The sequence below is a fragment of the Ostrinia furnacalis genome, unplaced genomic scaffold (genome assembly GCF_004193835.3).
Source record: "Ostrinia furnacalis isolate ACB-3 unplaced genomic scaffold, ASM419383v2 OfSCF7455, whole genome shotgun sequence".
NCBI classification, from domain to species: Eukaryota; Metazoa; Arthropoda; class Insecta; order Lepidoptera; family Crambidae; genus Ostrinia; species Ostrinia furnacalis.
Window position 1 is genome coordinate 199,368 of NW_021137694.1, and position 24,775 is coordinate 224,142.

The window sequence follows — 24,775 nt, forward strand, 5'->3', positions numbered from 1 at the left end:
ATACTCGCGGAAGACCAGCTTCGTGACTTGCCCTTTTGAGCATGTCACGATAAATGCTGAGCGGGTGCCTAGCCTATTGGCACAGTTTTTTCTCACCACTTGTTTAATAGCCTACATACTCGTATTATGTGTTTTTGTTTTTTTTTTTGTATTGTGTCTTTTTTACTGTGTCAATAAACCTTTTCTATTCTATTCTATTCTTATTCTTACTTTTATTTTGACAAATCATGTGAAAAATATGTCAAACTCCATACAAATAGCACCGATTATTGTCATTGTTACGTTTAAAGTAAGATATTGCGACTCAAGCTTAGAGTTTGGACTCAATCTAAGTCGTTAATATCTTTGATATCATTAATCTCGCTAAAGAATTATTAGTTGTTCAAAATCATCCTTTATTAGTTGTTCAAAACTCAGGTAACTACATGTTTGCTTAATAATACCTACTGATACTTTCTGGAAAACGAATACTTATTTAGTATAATTTCGATTAAATTATTACCTACCTGCTTGAAATTTCCGCAAAGTGTCTGCAAGTGTAGATTCTAGTACATACCTTTTTGCTTATTGCCATAGGAACGACAGCAGATGACGAGGGATTAAATTAATCACTGATGACGCTATTCATTGTCAGTTGCTACGTATTATCCGCATCACCATCATCGCATGCTTTCCTTTGCCCTAGCAGTGGACTACTCGCCATATGGATCTTAGATTTAAACCTGCCCAAGGGCAGTGGTAATTACCTACTCGTATTTTAGGCTAATATATTACTACTTGCAAGAATTAATTTAAATATAAACATACCTAGTGTGAAAAAATTCTAAGATCGGATTATCAATACGAATCATAGCGTCACCTTTAATCTTTGAATGAAAAAAAAAACTATCATAGTGCGCCTCCTACTAAGCATTTTTAAAGCCGCATAGCAATCTTGTCTTGGACAATATTAGTGTATTTGTTATAACATAATATCACCCAGAAAAAAAAAAGAAATAAAATAGTTAATACAAAGTAAAAATTTTAAGTTAGGGTTCTTTTATTAAACGATAAATAAGTAGAATTATTTTAATCCAAGCATTCCTGCTCGTCGATGAGCTTAAGTTAGCTGAACCTATTCTTATACCAACCTCTTCAGTTTGACGTCATCTCTGCCACTTCTGGCATCTCCGGCATATTCTAAATAGTTAGTCGAGCTATTAATAATTAGGTGTTATAAAATATTCCATTTGGTATGGATTTTATTTATAGTATTGTTCCACTGCATAACTCAAGTATGCTGTTGTACTCGTATGTGTATCGTTTTCTGATGTGTTGTGGTTCATAAGATTCATGCTCATCTCGGTCTAAAACTATATCACCTTCAGCAATAAATTTAAAATTATTTTCATGATGTATTATAGTAATGATGGTATCATAATTATTGTCATCATAATCATTATCAATCTTCCTACTACTGGACATTCTTTCCATAACGCAGCGTGCATTTAATTTTTTGCTAATTAGGTGTTTGAAGTAACTTTGTGCCTTGTAAACAAACTTAAACTGGTATATAATATGGTATTGTTTACGGAATAAATGACTATGACTATAGCAGAAATTACTTGTTGGCTAATAGCTCTTTACCAATAATTGTCCTAATCCACAAAATAGTGCTGAGTTATATTTGAAACGACAAAAGTAGTCTGCTCGTTTGCCTCCTATCACATAAAAAAAAGAATAGGTAGTAGTGAGCTGGAAATTTTTCAATGGGCTAGTTTCCTAAAAAAAATTGTTTAATCCGTCATGCTTAATATCCATAAATCATGTGGGCAGGGCACATAGTACGCAGAACTGAAGGCCGATGGGGCAGCAAGGTTCTAGAATGAAGGCCACGTACCGGAAAACGCAGCGTAGGACGTTCACACACAAGGTGGACCGACGACCTGATAAAGCTAGCGGGAAGGCGCTGGATGCAGGCCGCTACTAACCGTGCGATGTGGAAGTCTTTGGGAGAGGCCTATGTTCAGCAGTGGACGTCCTGTGGCTGAAATGATGATGATGATGATGCTTAATATCAAAAAATATTGGACACATATATTTTTATATGTCAATCTAACAAATAATTACCTACATAGTAATGGTGCGTTGAAGTTCCGCGCGACGTACTATGGATCGAAATTGCGATTTATGGACAAAGCGATTTTTTTCACAATTTCTATTTGAAAAAAATACCTATCGATACGTTACGTTATTTTGATGAATAAATGTTGCACAAGTTTTTCTCTAAAACCAATAGTTTGACTGGAAAAAAAACCATTTTCGTTGTATGGAATGAAACATAAAGTGGTCGATTTCAAATAGAAATTGTGAAAACAATCGCTATGTCCATAAATCGCAATTTCGATCCATAGTGCGACGTCACAAAGTACGGCACTTTTATGTACTCATTGACGTCACGGTCCTCTTCTTATGAACTTTGGCGCGCTTTATCTCTTTAAATTTCCATAAGTTTGAAAAAGTGAAAAATACGTGTAAAGTATTTTTTGATATGTTAAATGACGGACTAATTAAAACTCTTGCTTTTGGACCCAGGAAACATCCCTATTGTAATATGTCATAATTTCGTCTTACCGGAGAGTTCGTTTCGATGTACCCGATGTAACGTAACCATGAGTTCTTGATAAAGTCATTAAAGACGCACTTATCGTTGACTTGCACTTTAAAGGTATACAATTAATGTCATGGGAACAAACAGTGGGGCGTCGTAGCGGACGTAATTGTCGCAAACTACCACCTTCCAAAACAACCGTTTGACATCAGCGATAAGTATCTGTCATGGAATGCTAAAGTAATGTTATTACGTAACCGTGCGTATCTAGAAACAATCAATTCCTTAGAGCCACACACATGCAACTTTTTAAAAGCTGACACTCAAAAACGCTAAACGTGTCGATTGAATTGCTTTTCAGACGCTGGACGCAGCGACAGCAGTCCCTAAAACGCGCGATTCCGAACGCATGAAGTGGCGAAATCGCGATTCTGCATCGATAGAGTCGCTAAAATGTCGCGCGTTTTGGCGATACTTTTCCTATACCGCGTCCGAATGCATTAAGTCGCTGTGGCTCTTACCTTTGTGACAAAATAGGCACTTATCAAGTTTACCTGGATAACAAAACAGGTATGTTGACATTTGATTTTTAGTGTAGATTCTTGTACATACCTATTTGCTTATTGCCGTAGGAACGACAGCAGATGATGTGGGATTGGACTAATCACTGATGACGCTATTTACAGTCAGTTGCCATGTATCATTCGCAAATCATCGCATGCTCTCCTTTGCCCCAGCAGTGGACTACTCGCCATGTAGATCTTAGATTTAAATCGCGATGCTGCATTGATCAAGTCGCTAAAACACGCGATTTCGATACCGCATTAAGTCGCGTAATCGCCATGCTGCATCTAAACAGTAGTTAGTAAATAGCCGATCGCCAATGGGAAAAAGTAGCATTGTGTGTTGTGGCTCTTACCTTTGTAACAAAATATGTACTTATCTCATTTACCTGGATGACAAAACAGATACTTAACTCATCATGGTGACATTAGGTTTTTAGAAAGAAAGAAAAAAAAAAAGAAAAATATTGTTTTTAGGATCCGTTGTTCAAATTTCTGGATAAAAATTCCATTATTTATTGAAAATTATATTACTTACATTATTAATTTTACTGTAGAGACGACAGCACACCTGAGTACAACATTTTTGTTAAAAAAAAATATATCTTTTTTTGTAACTTCACAAGATGAAACTGTGTTTAACTCGATGACGTCGTCCGACATGAAAAAAATTCGCCTTCTTTGGAATTACTTAACTTATTTTGTCTGTTACAAAATCAATCTATTTATTAGTAGATCTATTACAGTGAAGACACAGAAAAAAGCTAGTGCACCTAGTAACTAAATTGGTATCATTATAAACAAGTGAACTACGACAATTTATTATTTATCAATTGTTTTGAAAGCGAATCAAAACAAATGACAAACACGTAAGTTGTACGATTGTATCTGATTCTGTTGCACCATAACGATGGTTACTGGCGGAACTAAATATGGGTATCTGTAATATTTGAAACGATAGCAATCAGAGCTGGCACGCTGATTTGGATTTGACCACGAAAACTATAAGCTTTTTAAATTAATTTAACTTATTTTATACCTGACGTAGTAAACGCAGAACTGAGGGCCGATGGGGCAGCAAGGTTCTGGAGTGGAGGCCACGTACCGGAAAGCGCAGCGTAAGACGTCCACCCACAAGGTGGACCGACCCTCATAAAGGTAGCAGGAAGGCGCTGAATGCAGGCCATTCCAAACGGGCGATGTGGAAATCATGGGGGAGGCCTATGTTTAGCAATGGACGTCCTATGGCTGAAATGATGATGATGATGAACTTAATCCGTGTATTTTTATCTAATACAGCAAGTCGGTGCATTTAAATGCACATTGCACATAGCACTCGCGTGTCTCTGCATACGTCATAGTCAATAATAAAATTTTATTACTTCAGGTTTTGTCTATTAACTCCCTACATTACGATCGAACATGACGATAAGACACTGAAAACTGTAATGGAAAATAATGGAAAACTATAAAATTGTTTCAAGTATTAAANGTCCAATGACAGTTTAACTTTCCCCCGGGACAAACTTGACCTTCATTGGTTGGGTTTTTGTGGCGGTCAAGCTGTAGATCCTGGCTACACAGGAGTTGCAGTGGTGGGAACGAGAGGTGGGAATAGTCTTCTATTATTATTAACATGAGATGCAGATCAACATAACATCATCTTTATTATTAATAATCATTATGAGCTAACCTTATGACAAAGAGGCACACCAATAATATTAGTTACCCATATCACTCAAAATAAGATTATAAAAATTAGTTTTGATGCCACCGTATTTTTATAACACTCTTATTTATTTCTTTTTTTAAGAATTTAGGTACCTTTTAATATGATTAAAATATAAAATAAATTTAATTGTAATAATGCTTTTCTTATTTTTGTTGTATTTGCTATCAATTCATTATAAACTTTGTTGTCATTCACATCACTTAAAAAGTTAAAATGTTGCGAAATCTCATACAATGCTTAGAGGTACTTACATCAGATCCAAGCAGAGATATGAATGAAGCAAATCACCTCGACGTGTCTTTATATACGAAATATAATTGCCGGCTCTTAGCTCCAGCGCTTTCGAACAACAGTGAATATTATAATGACCCGCACTGATACACCGATCACCGATCTTGGTAATTTAGCCTGGGTTCCATCTTACTTTTTTTTTCTGTCTCTTATTGTATTAAATTAAAACTGTAGTTGGAATTTAAAACATTTTGTTTCAAGTTACTAATTCAATCATAGTATTGAGTTACGAGCAATGCCCATTGGCCGTTGCTGAGACAAGTAGATCCCATCAAAAACAATACTTGTCAAAAAAACCAAGTCTCGCAACTCAGTTGTTCTACGGTAAAAAGTTGTGAGATCCATGTAATACCAAGTCCAGGCCAGGAAATCTTTAACGTTTTACATAAATTATTGACTTGGCCATCGCACTAAATAATTTAATTTACACGTGTTTTCATGCGATGGCCAAGTCAATATATTTATCCACCGTGGGCCGTGCCGCTTTTTTGCTCGACTTGGTGGGGGCACTACCGTGCCCCCAGATAATTTGTAGTAATTTTATTTACAATGTTTGAAATTGCGATTTGTTTTTGAACATTGGAGTAGTTAATATTGTGATATCTGAAGGTAAAAGAGATTTTCATTTTGAATTTATTTCATGAATTTGTTAAGTCCATACTTTTAAGCATCTAAGTCCGCAATTCTGTGGTGAAACCATACAAATTAGTTGACCAATTGCGTTATGGTGTCCCTACCAGCTGCAGTGTCCTATGTGGAGCAAAATGCGTGGTTGTAAGTTGTTTTATACGTTGTGAAAACAGCAATTTTATGGGCCCCTATCTTCGCAAAGTGGATTCATAATGTTGACAGTTTCGTACGCCGTAATGGTGTTGTGGCTCGTGATGTGAATACTGAGGAATGGAGGAATGAGACAGAATATTGAACATGTCGAGTAGAGTAATGACAATTGTAATGAGGGTTGGGGTTCTTGTATAGCACTTTTTTACAAAAAATACTTAGGCTGAGTTGCACCACCACATTTGACCGTAACTATGACGATAACCGGTGTTTTTGTATGGAGTTTTTGTTTTTGTATTTTTGACGTTTGTCAAAATTAAAGTAAGATGGTGCAACCCAGCCTTAAGATCGACTCTACGATTTATCTTCATATTCATACAAAAACGTCTAGATCTAGAACATCGTGGGTGTAATCTGTCTGAAATGTTATGATTTCAAAAATAAAGAAGCCTGAAAATACACTAAATGACGTTTTAACTAGTGACTTTGTTATTCCTCTTTGAAAAACCTTCATACTCTCTAATTCCAGGGAAAGCAAAAGACGGGGTAGTTTTATGTTTGTACCTGCTTTTTATGTCTGGAGTGTATGCAGCGAGCGTGCCCCACAAGGATACTTCCAAGTTCAGCATGGGTTCCATCATGGAGGCAGCATTACCAGCCATACACCCGATAGTGGCTGCAGGGTCTAACCGATGTGAGTACGTACACTAACACTGAGTTGCACTACCTTATTTTAACCGTAACAATAACCGGTGCTTTTTGTATAGAGTTTGACAGTTGTTGTTNATTTTTGACGTTTGTCAAAGTCAAAGTAAGATGGTGCAACTCATCCTTAGAGCTCTTTCAAGTGAGACGTTTTGACTTTGAGCCGGACGTTGTTGGCGTTTGCTGGACTGCACATGGTAAATTGTACTCTGACCTCTGACCGCACACGATAAAAAGTTAAAAATAATAGTTGCGGTCTTGCAAACGCAGGACAGACGTCCTGCTGAAAATGTCTAATTCGAAAGAACCCCTTGGGTTTGTAGAGACGCTATTAGTAGAGGCTAAGGGCGATTACGCTCTGCATCTAAACAAAATTCGTGAAAAGTATACAAATAGAACTACTGCTACTACATTCCAGCGTTCGGGTCGAATGTAGCTATATTGGAATAGCTTTAAACATAGTTTATGTTATGAACCAAGTTCTGCGACTGAAGACTTAGATACCCAGTTTAACAGTTAAACCTAGAGAAATAAAAAATGAATACTTACTTATACATTTTGGATTTGTAGAAAGAGCGAGTTTTCAAGAAAGTTTACATTTTAAAAGCGCAGTCCTTGCACTATTTGCGATAAACGAAATTTCGATGAAAATGATGAGAATTAGTAATAGTTTTTGACGAAATTAATATTGAAAGGTTACAATTGAACTGAATCGGCAAAACTCGACTTATAAATAATGGAAAATTTTAAATTCTTAAAACTAAAAGCTGAGCTTAAAAGATCAAATAATGTCTAAAACAGCTTACAAGTGTCTGATGTCGCGTAATTTACTTATCTTTTATCAAAGAAATTGAGCTTTTAAGCACGTCCCGAGAAAGTAAAAATTTTGTACCGGGAGATAGGAAGTCGCGAAAAGATAATGATAATTTGATGGGGAGTAAAAGTCAAAGTCAAAAGTCAAAGTCAAAATTTCTTTATTTGTTTAGACTAATAAATAGTTCTTACAAATCGTCATTTTGCTCTTAAGGAGCATCTACATGTCTCATAATCTTTTTACCCTACCAGCGCTTCGAGACCAACATTTGGCAACTGCTGAGAAGAAGCGCCGCAACAAACTCAATCACCACTGTCTGCCGGTTAATATAAATAAATAGAAATAGTAGTAGTAGGTACATTCGATTCAGGAGCAGCAGGAGCAGGACATTATATCGTACTTTTGCAATTGAGTTATCAATATTCGATAGACTATTTAATGTTGTCATAACTTGGAATTTCTTTATTACTTACCTAAGTAATAAATTTATTCATATAATTTATCTTTATTACTTATGTGCAATATCTAGGTACTCGTAACTTACTAAGTCTAGCCATGATTGAGCTCATGTCTAGGCTTAGTCGCACCAACTTTGACCGTAATTGTAACGATAACCGGTGCTTTTTGTATGGAGTTTGACAGATTTTTGCCGTTTGTCCAAGTTAAAGTAAGATGGTGCAACCCAGCCTAAGTGTAATTGTTAACTTGTTTAATAACAAGTTAACAATTACACTTAGGCTGGGTTTGAAGTATTTTATCGACAAATAAGAACAGAGACGTCTGGCGAAATAAGTATACAGACGTACCTAATAAGTAATAATATCAAGTAAGAAGCTGTAGAGCCTTATGTATAGGTACTTGTAGGTTAATTTTGTTACACAAAATGTAGATGTTGATGTCCTGGAGATCATACACATTGATTGATCTGTATCATACCTGTATCCATTTCATCACTTTTAGTGGCTATACTGAGAATCGAACACAGGCATCAACTTACGCCCGAATTCACAATTATTACTCACAGCCACAGCATGCACATGCACTGTGAGACAGTGCACGTGGACGCACAGGGTGACACAAGAACCAATCACAGAGCTCTATTCAACGCTGCTGTGCATTCGATTTGCTGCTTCACTTACGCAAGCGTCGTTTGTGAATACGGGTGTTTAGACACAGTCGACCAGAGTACACGTTTTTGTTTCAAAATAATAAATTGCACTATACATTCATCCATATTGGAAATTATTAAATTATCCTACCCTATTTAGACAGGCTTATCAACATAAGTAGGTAGGTACTCTCTTTATTTCAAACTTCTCGGAAATTTAAGAAACGGATGATCTTGAGCAAAATAATGAACATTTGTTGGTAATTCGTGAAGGTAATTCTTAGTATTATTAATAATACAAAATTAAATATTACCTACCTAGTCTGTAATATTCCACTAATTCCCAAATGGTAGAAGAAATTGAAATTCAGACGTTAAATATCCCCCCCTCATGTTAAAGATATTCGCTAATCGGATTAACCCATTTTCTGGGCGAAACCAAACCGCGTGCAGCGATGGCGATCAGACTTAAATGCAATCGCTGCACGCCGGCTGATCGTGTGTGATCGCGTTGGTTTGACTGAACCTTAAATCTTCTTTTTGTTACTAAGATATCTCGAGTATGACTTCACTTATAACTACGGCATCTCATACAACCTTAGCATATAACATTAAGGCCCATCGAGCCACTACACTCAGACTTTATCAGTAGATTAATACAAATGTCTGTACTATCAGGTGAAGCGTTCAAGAGCTTCTTTGGACTGACCTACGAGCAAATGCAAGCGAAATACGCATCCACATTCCAAGACTCTTTGACCATAGATCACATCACCAAAAACGGCAATATTAAGTACAACATAACAGCGTATAAGCAGTTCAGAAGGTTCCTGGGGACTTCCAGAGATGTCGTTGTATTGGTGCACGGGTTCTTGGAGAGTTCTGATGGCGTGATGGTGCAGGGTCTTGCGCCGTCGCTGCTGAAGCAACCAGGACTGGTGGTACTGGCCCTGGATGGACGGAAGGTCATCAGCTTGGAGTACTTCAGGTCGTCGACGTATGCTCGGTTCATGGGAGAAAACCTTGGAGCGTTTTTGAGTGAAATTATCAAAGGTAATGCAACTACATTAATCTTATCTTACTAATATTATAAGCGCGAAAGTTTGTATGGATGTCTGGATGTCAACATGTTTGTTACTCTTTCACGCAAAAACTACTAAACGGATTTTGATGAAACTTTACAGTATTATTGTTTATAAAAGTAATTTACAAACCAATTGCCAAACCAAACTATTTTGTTGATCAAAGCACCTGAAAACCTATAACAGGGCTAAGTCACAGAATTTTAACAAAATCATTTCTTAGAATTTGCTTTACAGTATAAACTATCCCATTTGCATGCGAATTGGAATTCTAGTGCTTCAAACACACACCTCTTTCCTTCATTTTATCAACAAAACGTGCAATTTAACATCAATTTGCAAAAAAATTGAATTTCACTTCAAATTACCCATCTGAAAACCAATTCGCACTTGTGGGTACTGAAATTGAATCTATATTCCTAAGTGTTCTCTAGATCTAGCTCAGACAGCTTCTCCAACTTTTCATCAGTTCCGATTATTGCTTAAAGTTATTACATTGCTCAACGTAGAAGTTTCCTAGCTTATTATTAATAGCAAACTCTAGGTAAATAACTAAAGGGCTCTAAGAAGAACAAGTTAGCTTGCATCCATAATAAACTATAAGTTTTATCGCCAAGACGATCGTTATAATGCCATTTATTTTAGTTTTCTATGAGTTTTGAACAGGCGCGTAGGCGGTGCAATATTGAACAGTTGTCTTATTTTATAAATACGTTTTGATAACTTTCCAAAGCGGAGTTTAAATATCAGAAACATTTCAGTCCATTCTATTCTGTAGTTCCCATAGACAAATCGTGGCTCAATTTAGCTGTTACCCTTGTCAATGTTATTGTGGCAAGATTTGCATAGCTTTGTAAGCACAACAATACACAATCAGTCGCCTCCAGGCGTGCCACGCTCACTTGCTAAGGAGGTGATAATGACAAACCTAATTATAGGTCTAGCCACAGTATAATAATATGTACTACGTACAGAAGTTTTACTTCGCGAAGGTATTTAAAAAAAAATATGCTCAATGTCATTAACAATATGGTGTAATTTATTTAGCCTGTCTCAAGAGTCAAGCACCACTTTGTTGACAAACGTCAGTGATCGGCACTGCGCCGAAGCTATAGGGCTGATTTCGGTAAAATGATGTGACAAACTGCGGAAAATGGCGGAGGAAATACATGATTTAGCATGAATTATCATGAATAATATTAACTACTTATTTACCTCTCAGTGTCTTGAGCAACTTAAAAAAGTACATTCTGTGTTTTTATTATTATTTAGGCAGTTAAATACTGCGCAGTAACAGTATTTAGTACACCATTTTCTTTATTTTCTTCTATCATACACAGGAATACGCGTGCGTGAGTCAATGTTCGCTCGTATGTGAGGCCTGGTCGAATAGTATCCTGTAGGTGGGCTATCGTGCGTGTTTTGTTTTCGATGTAAACTCGCGGAGATGAACAGGCCTTGTCTAGCTCTTAACTCAGTCAGTGACTGAAGTTTTTTTTTATCCACAACGAGGAAGCTCTTGGCCTGTATCTCACCTGATGGTAAGTGACGATCAGGCCGAAGGTGGAAGCGAGCTTCACCCGGAATCCTCAACCACGGAGGAACTGGCTATCTTACCTCTAACTGCCAGAACACAACAATGCGATGTACCTGACTAAACTATAACTTTCTATCTATAAAAAGAAGCCTCCTCTCCTATAGATTTTAAGTTTGCAGCGCCCAACAGGGTCCTTTTAATGATCTCGAAATATATGTAACACCTAAATGTACTTAAGGAAGCAATAAACATAATTATCGAGTATTGAATATGCTGTTTACATTGTTGTTAATGGCGACAGACTTAGGTAAGATGGTGGTAGCTAGCCAGGCGGACTTAGAACAAGCCCTACCACCAACCAAACCGAACAGAAAAATCTGCCCCCACTGGGAATCGAACCCGGGACCTCTGCGCCTGAAGCAGGTGGTTTTACCACTAGACTAAAGAAGTAACGGTAGGATTGGGAGCGGCACTGGAGGGTGTTTTTGTAACGTCAAACGTCAGCGAAACTTCAGATCTTCAGATTTAAATGCTTCGTCACGTCATAACACGTCAATGTCACCCCTCCCGTGCCGCTTCCATACCTCAGGCACTAACTGCCTAGCGCTTAAGGCCTGTAGTAAGGCTGCTGCTACAAAGAATTTGCGATGCGTTGCGGCGCACTATAAAGTCTAGTCTCCATTCAAATAATATGGATATTACGCTATTGTAGTGTAATTTATACCTAACTAGCTGACCCGGCGAACTTTCTTCCGCCTTAATGGCAATAAATAAGCAGACTTTTTTTTAATTTCGAACGGGATAAAAAGTATCCTATGTCCTTCTCCTGGCTCTAAACTACCTCCCTGACAATTTTCAGCTAAATCGGTTCAGCCGTTCTTGAGTTATAAGCGGAGTAACTAACACGACTTTCTTTTATACAGTGTGAGTCACGTTAAAGTGTACATATGAAAATACAGTGTGAGTCACGTTAAAGTGTACATATGAAAATAGATGAAACTTGACCTATTTTTATCGACAAAAAAGAGGTCAAAAAATTTTTGAGATTTTTTTTTAATTTTTTATCGAATTTTTTTTCTTCCAATTACCTATTGTAAAGAAAACGTAATAACTTTTAAACTAAGCGGTATATCCTGATAAAATAAAAACCGTAATAATGCTAAATAACAGACGATACTAAAAAAATACATAAAATACACAAAAAAGGCCAACAAATAATAAAAAATGATACTTTTTGAAAAAAATCTGCTTAAAAATTCGTGATTTTTTGGTTATTTGATAAATTTATCCAAAAAATGCCCCTATAACCGGTAGTTTTTATTACTTTGTATTATTCTCTATCGTATTACCTTTGTAAAACCAAAAATCGCATGTCCCTATCCCTATCACAACGTTTGCAATGATTGTTTGAACTAAGCCTCTCCGGGCGCGCCATTCAACGCTTCGTTAACAANTTTTTGAAGGAAGAGGTGAAAACTTAAAATTAAAAACTTAAATCCTTGTAAATATGCGAGAAATGGGTCAAGCCCCAAATTTAAAGTATTTTCACCGATAAAATTGTCCATAGATTACGCCCTTAAAGTTTGATCACTACATGCCCGGACACACTGTATAGATTACCACATGATTATAGTGTAGAGTTGACAGCGCAACAAGATGCCACAAAATTCAAAACTCAATGGCTGATATTCTTACAAGCGAAATAATACAATCTAAAAGATTTATATTTTCTAGGCTTCTGAGCCTCGTCGTTTTAAATTACATTCTTCAAGAACCTTGATAAGCCGCTTGCTTAGGAAAATCTCTATTACCTAAAATAACTTTATACAGCTCGTCTAACAGTAATCAATACCTAACTTAAACTATATAGAAGCCCTTTTAATACTTAGGTATCTAGATCTCATTAAGCCTAGGCGCAGACCATCGATTTTTCGTCGGCCGATAGTTTAGTCGGTTGATCAGTATATGGGCATGTATGGAAGTGCGCACATTACGCTGATTCGATTTGACCGATTCTTCATACAAATTAGAATCGGGCCCAACTATCGGCCAACTAAAAAGCGGTGGTCTGCGCCTAGTCTAAGATTACATTTTAAGCAATTTCAGAATAGATTAGCTTGAATTAAGTTAACGACTTTCGCAGTATTGTAACTGTTTCGTATTTATAGCTAGGTTCTTTCACACTAGATTCGCATTTTCTGTCTAACTTACAACATCTTTCGTCATCGTAGTGCGCGCTCGCTAAAATAATGTTTTGTACCTACCCATATTTCTTATTGTGCATGGTTTAGATTAAGTTAGGGATGCTTATACTAAATATTATTAATAATTCAACAAAACAAACTAATATTCGCATAAAACACTACCCTGAAAACGCCCTTATCTTCCAAAACTTTGACTCTCCATTTGCACAGCGCCGGTAGCTCCAATGTAGCTCCTGCCTAATTCTCAAAGCTGGTACTTAACTTAATACTTCAAGTTAATTATTGTTGCTAGTAGCTCACCCTAGCGAATACAACTCGTTAGCTTGGGCGTATTCACTCATTTCCAGAACAAAAGGCTCATTAGTGTTTCTCTGAATTACATTGAAAACTTGATTTCTTGTTGAAAATTCGAACTGGAATATAGTTAAGTTAAAAGTATTTTAATATGAAGGCTTTTGGGTCTTTAAAAATATTGTTAAAATATTGAAAATATTTAAGTGTAAGTTCAGTTTAACAATTTAAAAAAGCACTTAAAAAACCTACGGTTAGCAGCCTTTTGTAAAATTTCAATTAAAAGCCTTATAAAAGCCAATTGTTATTTATAAGATGTAATAGACATACACACATACTCGTATCTAGTAAAGTTAAAAGGTAATGGAACTGGCGACGCAACTGCCAGTGACAAACAATTTCGAGCTCCCCGAGTTCGCCTCGTCTTTACCATAGTGTCGAGGTGACGTCACGGCTGCTGCAAGTGCACAGTTAACACGATCGGGTTGTATTTCATCTCTATTGAATTATATCTCACCACACCTCGACCGTCACGTTGCGTTGACGTATTACGCGCGTTTTTTCGTCCTTATGCTATAGCTGAAAATCAGTGGTTTGCTTTTAGTAAACCAATTACTCAGCTATTGACGTTTTGCGTTGCTGCAACACACTTTTCTGTATAAAGTGTGTCCTCTATTGTGTCACAATGTTTTTTTTCTTTCTGCTTCACCATACTATGTCATATTGTCCTGTGGGTACTTTTTTATCCTACTTTTAGTACTCTCTGTTTGTAATGTGTTTCTGTTATGCAAATAAACGTTTTATCTATCTATCTCTTCTTAATTCCAGAAGGACAAGACCCGGCCAAAATAACCCTTATTGGGCATAGTCTTGGAGCCCACATTGCCGGCATCGCTGGTAAAAGGGTTCATCAGCTGACCGGAAAAATGCTCAGCAGGATCGCGGGCCTGGACCCCGCGGGACCTTGCTTCAGCAACATCAGCCTTGAGGGCCGCTTGGACCCCGGGGATGCGGACTACGTGGATGTGATACATACCAATGCAGGGATGCTGGGATTGCTTGAGCCTGTAGGTAAACGTTTTGAAATTTTTGATTATGTTGAATGAATTAGGGATGTTTCCTGGGTAAAAAAGCAAGAGTTTTAATTAGTCCGTCAGTTAGCTTATAAAAAACTACTCGACACGTATTTTTCACTTTTTAAAACTAATGAAAATGTAAAGAGATATACCGTGCCTAAGTTATAAAGAAAAGGCCCGTGACGTCAGTCAATGAGTGCGTAAAAGTGCAGCACTTTGTGACGTCGCGCGGAACTTCAACGCACTATAACTTTGTAATTATTTGTTTGATTGATAATTAAAAATATACGTGTCCAATATTTTTTTATATTAAAATTGACGGACTAAAAAATATTTTTAGGAAACTAGCCTATTGGATTAAACAGGTCGTGGGTTCTATTCCCAGATGGAAACACAAATTGATAATAAATAACTGTTGTGTCCTTTGAATGTGTATAGCAGGATTGAATCATGGTTACCTAAATATAATACGATTGAAGCAACCAGAGGGTACGTTAAGCCGTCGGCCTTTTTAGAAACATAGGGCGTCATGTAACCAAAACCTTAAATTTAAACAATGCTTAAGAGCGTTTACGCCGTTTGGCGCAAAAACAGTACTTTTTCAACTCGTTACAATCATTAACCAGTAATACTACAAATATGTTATAGGCATAAATAGTTAGGCAATTTCGTCGTCTAAATAGTTAATTGAGAAAATATTGCGATTAGTTTAGCATTTAAGAATTCTATCAAGATAAGTCCACACAGGTTTTGTAAATTTCCACTTTAGCGTCAGTTTACAAGCTGAAATTTTTATAAAAATACTGTGAAAACGATTTAACAAACATTTATATCCTATAGCATAGATCCTTGGGCAAATAGTTATCTGAGAAAATTTTTAGATTTAAGCATTTTACAATAAGAAATCACAAATTAAAAGAACGTGAAATACCCAAAAATCAAAGTGATTTTTTCACCAATATTCTTCCTTTATTCAACACAAAAATAGCTTAATATAATAGAAGAATATCTTATCTAAAATATTTACTTTGAAATTTAAAATAATTCATTGTAATTTTTTTTCTATGAGTATTTGAAAAGTACTATAAAACGCCGCGCACGAATCGTTCAAATTCAGTCCGCCTCGAGGCGTTCCAGAGTGAGGTCACGTCGCTCGGTGCTCTGCTGACATGTGTCACGCGTACGTTGATCTTTGACAGGTAGCTGGACTTTTATAGTGTATCCGCAAAATCTTGGTGGTAGATTTTGCGATCACGTGGTAATTAAAATATTTTATTGTTATTTTTCATTACAGTCTATTTTTACTACAAATTCTATTTCAGACGTAATGAAAAATAAAATTAAGTTATTTTTAGCGATGAAACGAAAACGAATGACGAAAATTTGGAACAGCAAGTTATGTATGTATACCTACTAATATTATAAAGAGGAATAATACTAATAATTTATTTGCCATAAATAGGTGGTTACAGAATAGTTAATAGGAATGCTCTGCCAGCAGGGTCCCACCTAGTTGTAGGGGGAACATACACAACATATTACAGTCGGAAAATCTTTGCGGTAGGTACCTCGGATTGTAGTTAGTTGGACAGTGGTCATTTGACGGCCACTTGAATCGTCTCACCCCTAAGCTTTTGGCTACCGCCGGCGCACTAAGCCGGTTGATGCCTAATCTCGGAGGCCCGGCTGCACTGAGTCGCTGACTATACTTTTGCGTCGCGCGTTATATGGTCCTATATGGGGCTCGAGTATGGCACAGTGCTGTGTAGTCGTGGAGCATCCTACTGTTCAAAAAAGCGCAACGCATGATATCACTGAGGCACAGGCAGAGGTAATTCGTGGATACCGCATAGTATCCGCAGTCCTATGGACACTGACTATGTCCCTACTGAGGATAAATGAGAAAAAAAATATTGTCATTAGTGGCGACGTATAACAATCCTACTAATATTATAAATGCGTTTGGATGTCTGGATGTTTGTTACTCTTTCACTCAAAAACTACTGAACGGATTTTGTTGAAACTTTACAGTATTATTGTTTATAAACCAGATTAACATAATTATAGGCTATAATTTATGACGATATGTGACAAATAAATTTCAATAAATAAATAAGACGTGTCTAAAAAGCGCAATCTATCGTCATTGGTTAAAATCTACAGTGCTGGACAAACTACTGTTTTTGACGTTCGTAAATATTCATGCGGGGGAAGCCGTGAAACGCCATCTATCAACATGATATCAAACAACAGATTTTACGAACTAAGGAGTAAAACGAGGTCCACGCGTACGAAGTCGCGGGCGGCCGCTAGTTCAAAATAAAATTAATAATATTTGTATTCATCTGGTCTTACTTGACTTTTACTTTACGTATGTCATGCACGATGACATTTGCGTCAATATTTGTGTACGTCCCCACTAGGCATAATTGGGATGTATTATTCTAATTTGTCATACCTAAGTTGTGAGAAAGCCTGTAGCTACAACTGGGAAAGTATGTGTCACCACTGGTGACAATCGATATTATTTATGCCATTTATCCTCAGTGGCGACAAAGCTAGTGTCGACAACCGAGAATAGACGCCAGTTGCGAGATGACCATAGGTCCCAAGGGGAAATGTACGTGTACGTGCACCACGAGAGGTGGAAACCAAAAGGTAGAGGCTTGAGGATCTAGGCCCCAGAGTGCTGAAGGGTACGCCTGGCCGTCAGCCAAATTTTACGTCGCACCATAGAGGCAGTTCTGCCTGTATTAGAGGAGTGGGTGCGACGGCATGATCGCCTCACACAAAGGGCGACCCAGGTTCTACCGGGCCATGGGTGCTTCGGGCCATTCCTCCACCGTATAGGCCGAGAGCCTGTAGATGGTTGTCAGTTAACACTACAGTCTTGGCACGTGAGTCACCGCAGCAGACTGACACGCTCCAACAGTGCCCAGCCTAAGCGAACGAGCGGCGGTTGGAAATGACCTCTCCCTACCAATCGGGAAGAGGCGTGAGATAGATAGATAAACTGTTTATTTGTTGTAACACACTTTTTTTAATGCTTTTAACACACACATTATGTATAGTTGCTATTGAAATTCAATTCAATATCGAAATAAAGTTAGTCAAGAAACACACTAGGTGACACCACTGGTATTTTGTTACACAGGTTATTAATAATTTCAACAGTTGCAACATAACAAAAGTGACAAAACAACATAAGATAAAGATGACTAGCGTTTCAAATAGTTCCCTGCGTCAGAGTGATGTGTGCCGCAGCGATGCAAAAAGCAAAGAGCTCAGTATAAACACTACCCTCAAAAGGGCAGAACACTGATTTTCAGCTTTTGCTAGAGAACGCATGAAGCGTACAGGTACGGAATGAACCCGCTCGCTTTCGGAAACAATATCTACATTAGTAGGTATAAAATATATGATGAGACAAATAATCTTATGGTATAGTGTGCTTACTTACGTGCTGAAAGAACACTTTCACAGAAAGAAGCAGTGGAAAGGGGGAGCGAGAGGCCTCAGCCGACACTCCGGTTATCCGCCGCCGACACCCTGGGCGCAAGAGGACAGCTTATGGTCTCCAACTGTCCCTTCCTAACAGGCCTCGGTCGCTAGACATGGAGGTGTCTGGTGGCGGCTAAGGACGAATGCTACAGGCAACAGCCAATGGCGATGTCCCGCGTTCCCTCATATCACTCATATGGATCATGGCAGAAACAGTCAGGTTTTTAGTGGGTGTAGGGGCTACCCACCTTCTGGTAGGAAGAACCCCACATAACCCACTAGCTGCCCCCGCAGCTGGTGGGTATGAAATGTTATGCATTTTCCGGATAAAAAAAGAATAGTAAACAGGAAAAGTTTGTTTTGAATAGAACCGATTTGAAAAAATCTCTCACCATTAAAATTCATTTTTTTTTCTGCTGAACATAGGCTGTATAAAATATTCTCAAAATAGTAAAAAACCTTTGATAATTTACTATTTGATAAAGAATTTACGTATTTATTATTGATTAGGACTAATGTATACCATTATTTATAATTATAGAGTCGGTGTTGGAAGATTTGAAGATTTTATAGTTTCTTTGGGCTGTCACTTGACAGCCTGGCACACTTTTACGATGGTGGATCAAAGTATTTTGGTTTGACTATAGAGCGTGAGAACACGCACACAGTCATAATTATTTTAGTGTGAATAAAACTAGCATCGAAATTACCTAAACTTGACATGCCACGCTAGACGTAAACGCTCTTAAACCCGTATTCACAAACGATTCTTGCTTAAGTGAAGCAGCAAATCAAACGCACAGCGTTGAATAGAGCTCTGTGATTGGTTCGTGTGTCACCCTGTGCGGCCACGCGCACTGTACCTCATGGTAAGGTTTGTGAATACGGGCATTAGATTTTATAGATGTGACCTAGATAAGTAAATGCAGCCGTAAAAACCCAAATAATATTTCCGTCAACTTTTTAAAAGTGTGAAACACGTGTTGTGTATTTGAGGTAACAAAATAAAAACGGCTTCAAAACGTCCCGTTGCAATTTTTCACTAATCCAACGGGGATTTAGCCACATCCATCATGCTGGACACGGTTTACGTTGTTGGTGGTGTTTTACATGTGTTTTACGACAAGTGATATTATTGGATTACTTTTTTACTTATTGTAAGCCCTTTTGATCATGGTGACCTATATTTTTAACATACTTTAAGTACCTAGTATAACGTAAGATGGAGGATCTTTTGATGAATATAACGAGTAATGTTCAAAACAAAACTTATTTAACTTTTGTAATTAATTTTGTTGTTTTTCATAAACTAGCGACCCGCCCCGGCTTCGCACGGATGCTAAGTATACATTTAAATCTTCCTCTTGAATCACTCTTGACTTACTTGACTTATGGTCCTATGTCCCCTAGATGGGGCAGAGGGCGTCCACAACAGTCCTCCATCTCGTTCGGTCTTGAGCTTCTCGCTTGATCTCGCTCCAGGTCTTGCCGATCTTCTTCGCCTCGTCCGCTACAGTGCGCCGCCAAGTTTGCCTGGGTCGACCACGTTTGCGTTTTCCTTGGGGATTCCAATCCAGAGCCTGCTTAGGGATGTGATCGGGGTCCCTTCGGAGAGTGTGGCCAATCCAGTTCCACTTGCGGCGCTTGATCTGCTTAAATCACTCTACTTATCTATTAAAAAAAACCGTATCAAAATTATTATAATTAATCGTAATTTAAGCATACATAGGGACAGACAGCGACTTCGTTTTATACTATGTAGTGATAGTGATAGTGAAGCTTTTGACAAGGATTGATCCTTTTTTTTTCAATTAGCACCCATCACAACGAAATAATATTCCACATTGTAACTTGAACCTGCAATAGCTGTGGGACTCCTTACCTTAGCCTAGTTTGAACTCTACCTATCATTAGTGGCTAGGCCTATGTCGTTCAAGTCTGTTGTTCAAGTGTGGCCACAACAATATTATCTTGGTGCTAAGTCACGTCTCACGCTAAGCCGCCTAATTCCTTCTAAAGCAGCATCTGTTGATTCGAAGCACTGAATCATGACACTAAGGAAGATTTATCCAAGTTAATGAACAGATTATTCTAGTTTGTGGAAACCTTAATGCTCTTAACGAACCCACCGAATAATTTGAATAAGCAGCACATTTATCAACACGGAAAGGGATTGTTACTGTATCAACTTGGGGCAGTATTCTTTGTATGAAACTCCATACTGCAACGTCCACTTATCCGCACTGTAACGTAAACGCCTCGCCTCGCGGTTGACAGCGCGCAAGGCGATGACAGCTCGCGAAAGGCGATACGGTGATGCCTTTCCGAGTTGATAAGTCTGCTATGACCTTTAGATCGTGTATTTACCAGCCACAAAGGCCTAGGAATTTGTCTTTCGCAAATATTGAAACCGTTTCTAGGAATCAGTGCCATACACTTCTCGTTAACAGATAATACTGGGCGTAAGCAAAAATTTTGCTTGGAATCCAAAAGTACGCTTAATGATTTATTTCCAGGAGTTTAAGGAGCGGGCTACAAATATTAGATTATTTATCTTTCAAAGTGTCAGGCTCTTTTAAAGTTTCTTACAAGAACGAGTACGTAACTATTTATTTACGAGCAACACAAGTCATATAATAAAATATCCATGGCCAATAAATTAGCTAAAATCCATAATAATTAGTACCCGTGATTGATACTACCCAGAAGGATCAGCGAGAAAATCAAGTACACGATGTTGTGCAATGCTATTTGGGCATGTTGAACATCCCATGTTGCGGTAGTGGTTACCTAATGAATACACACACAGCTTTAAATTCAAACTTTTGTATCCAGGACGAAAGGATTTTTACCCAGCGGGCGGCATGACCCAGCCAGGGTGTTTCTTGTCGACGTGCGACCACAGCAGGGCTTGGCAACTGTTCGCCGAGTCCATTACAGCACCGAAGCGTTTTCCAGGTGGGTGTTACTTTTAGTGGTATAATATAAATAATAACCACGAGTATAGGACTTATAGTTTTTCTTGATAATATTAACAACATGTTATTGCACAATTCAAGTGACAAAAAATAACACTTTTAATAGTAAAAGTGTTATTTTTTGTCACTTGAATTGTTATAGTACCTACCTAGTTTCACAACATCAGCTGGTAGACCGTTCATAGTTTCATTTGTAACCGCATGTTTAGGTGCGCTTCGAGGAATAGTAAGTATTAGTATTTTATACTAATTGAATTGAAAAAATGTATTAGTATACTAATACTTACGAGTATCTCTTAGACGTAGCGTGGGCAAGCCTCCTACTAGGTGGACCGACGATCTGGTGAAGATTGCGGGAAGAGCCTGGATGCGGGCAGCACAGGACCGTTAATTGTGGAAAACCTTGGGGGAGGCCTTTGTCCAGCAGTGGGCGTCTTTCGGCTGAAACGAACGAACGGACGATCTCTAACAACCGATGTTCTATTTACGCAAACAAAGGTATTAAAAGCACACTTTTATGTTTTTCTTCTAATGTTTTCTATTTGTACACCAATTAGACTACAAAAACGGTGGTTCCCGTGAGATAGAGTTTCAAACAGATCTAATTGGCGACATCCCTTCGGTTGAAAACGGGGATTAATGTACCTACTTATTACGTATAATATTATAGTTTATAATAGACATAGGAAATAGTATTTTATTTACAGGGACTGGGTTGGCACCCGGGGCGATCACCCCCCCCCCCCCCGTCATAAGTCCTAAGGCACCCCTACCCCCCAGGATTTTGGGGTTACCTACCGATTCGAAGATTGAAAGACAATCGCACCCCCCGTATCATGAGATAGACCGCAGACTTGTCATGCATATGCGCTAATCAGTACCCCCTCCCCCCCCCCTTACGCCGCGACAGGGACACGTTTATTGTATTTTGGAGACTTCGGTCACAACTTCGGTTGAGTAGTATAAGGGTGAGTCCAAACGGGCGTAATAAGCGTAAACCGAATGCAGCAGAAATTATGCGCCCGAAATTACGCAACTCATAACCCAAAAATTTACGCTCGTTTAGCTTCAGCCTACGCTGAAAATGATGAACTTACAAAGTTTTTTGATTTAGAGATCCATTTGAGAAATATTGTGAATTCAAGATAAGGTCAATGTTTGTCAAAATTCAAAGAGAAATTAATGAGAAACTTCGAAAGTAAACTTCATTTAGTTCAATGATCTACGATTGTTAAACTTGGACAGTAAATTTAAGTATAACTTAAATTAGGTACCGACAATTTGGCAAAATGTAACTTAGATTGTGTTGTACTCCCGGAGGAAATTAAACTTGTATCGTTGACATAGACTTCGGTAATGTATAATTTTGGAATACACAAAAATACCCGAGGGTTTTCTGTGTGAAACTTTGACATACATTTCAATTTTGGACTATATAAAACTTATCTTCCTTGAGAATTTTATATCGCCCTCAGCTTCGGATATTAATTTGTATGTTTACTTAAAAACATCGTTCTGCTTGGGTAAATGTAGAGCTTCAGTGACGCGTAACCTACTTAGTGCTGGTTACATTTTATGTTCAGATTTAAATTAGAGTTCTTAAAAATTCAAGCGCTTCTTAAGGGGTAGAGAGCCTAAACTGTCGTCCATGCGTTTTTATTCTCTAGTCTAGTGTGTACCTATATCATTTTCTAATAATGTTTGACAAAACACTATCTTTTCAGCACGCAAGTGTGGCAACTGGACGATGTTCAAAAGCGGTCTCTGTTCGAAGAAAGAGGTGGCTTTCATGGGCATGGGGTCCAAGGCTGGCTCTCCCGGGGTCTATTACCTGAACACTGGCTCTTCCTCGCCGTACGGATTAGGCGCTGCCGGTAGTGGGTGATGGAAATACAAACGAATACAAAAACAAGTTTTTTTTATTATGCTAGTACTTAAATCCATTTATTAACTTTGAAGCACAATAACACAGCTAAATATTCAACTTATTCCATATTCACAATATGAAAAGGTAAAAGAAAAACTTTATTTCTTAACAATAATTATTACAATTCACTTAATTACGTGTTCTCAGCACATACACTTAGGTACGTAGCCGAAATTCAAATACAAATTCAAGGAGTGCAAGCTGTGCAAGAAGCACTTATATTTTTTATATTCAAATGTTGAAACAAAGTACCTAACTGCAAGTAGACATATTCATTTGTATCGTAATATATTGCACACTAAGGCCGAGTTGCACTGTCTTACTTTAACTTTAACAAACGTCAAAAAACTGTCAAACTCCATACAAAAATCACCTGTTATCGTCATAGTTACCGTCAAAATTAGGTAGTGCAACCCACCCTTAGAACAATATCAATACCAAATAACTCGTACATCTACCGTTTCGTACGAAACATCGACATCGAAACCGAATAATTGTTTACAGACGGCAACATAGACACCTGTCAGAAACCATAGGTCAACAGAAATAGCGAAATTATTACGGCAAAGGAAAACAACTGAAAATAGCTTTTTATCAGTACGAATGACGTCATACCAAACACACCGGTAGCAGTATAACGATATTTCAATAAAATGTACCTACATATTCTAACATAATAAGTACAACACACCAAACATTATAAAGAGGCGTTTACACAATGTAACTCTTCCTTAATTTAATTTAATGAATATTGTTTTTTGCATGAAACGAAGGAAAAATAAACCCCTAAACAGTTTTATTTGAGCTATGAGACCGTAAAACACTCTACTTTTGCAAGCAAGGCGTGTATTTTGTGGAATAAATTGCTTTATAGAGCGCTTTGTTTTGAATACACTATTTATTGCAAGAAAAATTGCTGACTTAGGCTGAGTTGCACCACCTAACTTTAACGGTAACTATGACGATAGCCGGTGGTTTTTAACCGACTTCAAAAAAGGAGGAGGTTATATGTTCGACTGTATGTATTTTTTTTTCTATGTATGTTCACCGTTTACTCCGTCAAATTGTGGACCGATTTTCAAAATTCTTTTTTTGTTCGATAGGGTACACTTCTGAGGTGGTCCCATTGTCACCAAGTCAGGATCTGATGATGGGATCCTAGGGAAATCAAGGGCAACCCTCAAATTTTATAGGCACGTATATCGTTTTTCAAACTTTTTCTTAAGTTATTCAAGTATTTGCTTCTGGAAATCATCATCTCATATTGATGAGCTGATGATAGAAGGTAAAACTCCTTAATGCTTAGGAGTTGGAGGATAATTCTTTTAATTTTATAGATAAGTATAGTTTCTAAAGTTACTCAAGTGTTTACATCAGATATTTATCATCTCATCATGATGAATTGGTCATGGTAGGTACAACTCCTTAATGCTTTGGAGTTGGAGGATAATTCTTTAAATATTATAAGTACAAAATTAGACCAACAGTTGTATTCTTTCATGTTTTTAAGGTGGGCTGACGGTTTAAGGTCTTTTTAGGTTTCCTATATGGTAACTTGTATTTTGTAGGGAATATTATTTACACTAGACATGAAGA

The 24,775-nt window shown here is 37.7% G+C and overlaps 1 protein-coding gene across 2 annotated transcripts; it reads left to right on the plus strand.

The window, feature by feature from the left end:
* Positions 1-5,803: 5,803 nt before the first annotated feature.
* On the plus strand, positions 5,804-23,415 carry LOC114364659 (pancreatic lipase-related protein 3). 2 transcript variants are annotated; one of them, XM_028320885.1, is made up of 6 exons: positions 5,827-5,950; positions 6,486-6,650; positions 9,262-9,636; positions 14,526-14,768; positions 21,110-21,232; positions 22,977-23,415. In XM_028320885.1, exons 1-6 carry the CDS (start codon positions 5,929-5,931, stop codon positions 23,135-23,137), a joined length of 1,089 nt encoding a protein of 362 aa, XP_028176686.1. In that variant the 5' UTR covers positions 5,827-5,928; the 3' UTR covers positions 23,138-23,415. The 2 variants fall into 2 exon arrangements, with proteins under 2 accessions (XP_028176688.1, XP_028176686.1); XM_028320887.1 differs by lacking the exon at positions 22,977-23,415 and having other exon boundaries at positions 5,804-5,950; positions 14,526-14,764.
* Positions 23,416-24,775: the final 1,360 nt, after the last annotated feature.

Coding starts and splice junctions, on each gene's coding strand:
- LOC114364659 (XM_028320885.1), top strand. CDS start 5,929: ATGTGGAGCAAAATGCGTGGTT. Junction 5,951..6,485: donor GTGGAGCAAAATGCGTGGTT/GTAAGTTGTTTT, acceptor CTCTAATTCCAG/GGAAAGCAAAAGACGGGGTA. Junction 14,769..21,109: donor GGGATTGCTTGAGCCTGTAG/GTAAACGTTTTG, acceptor TTTTGTATCCAG/GACGAAAGGATTTTTACCCA.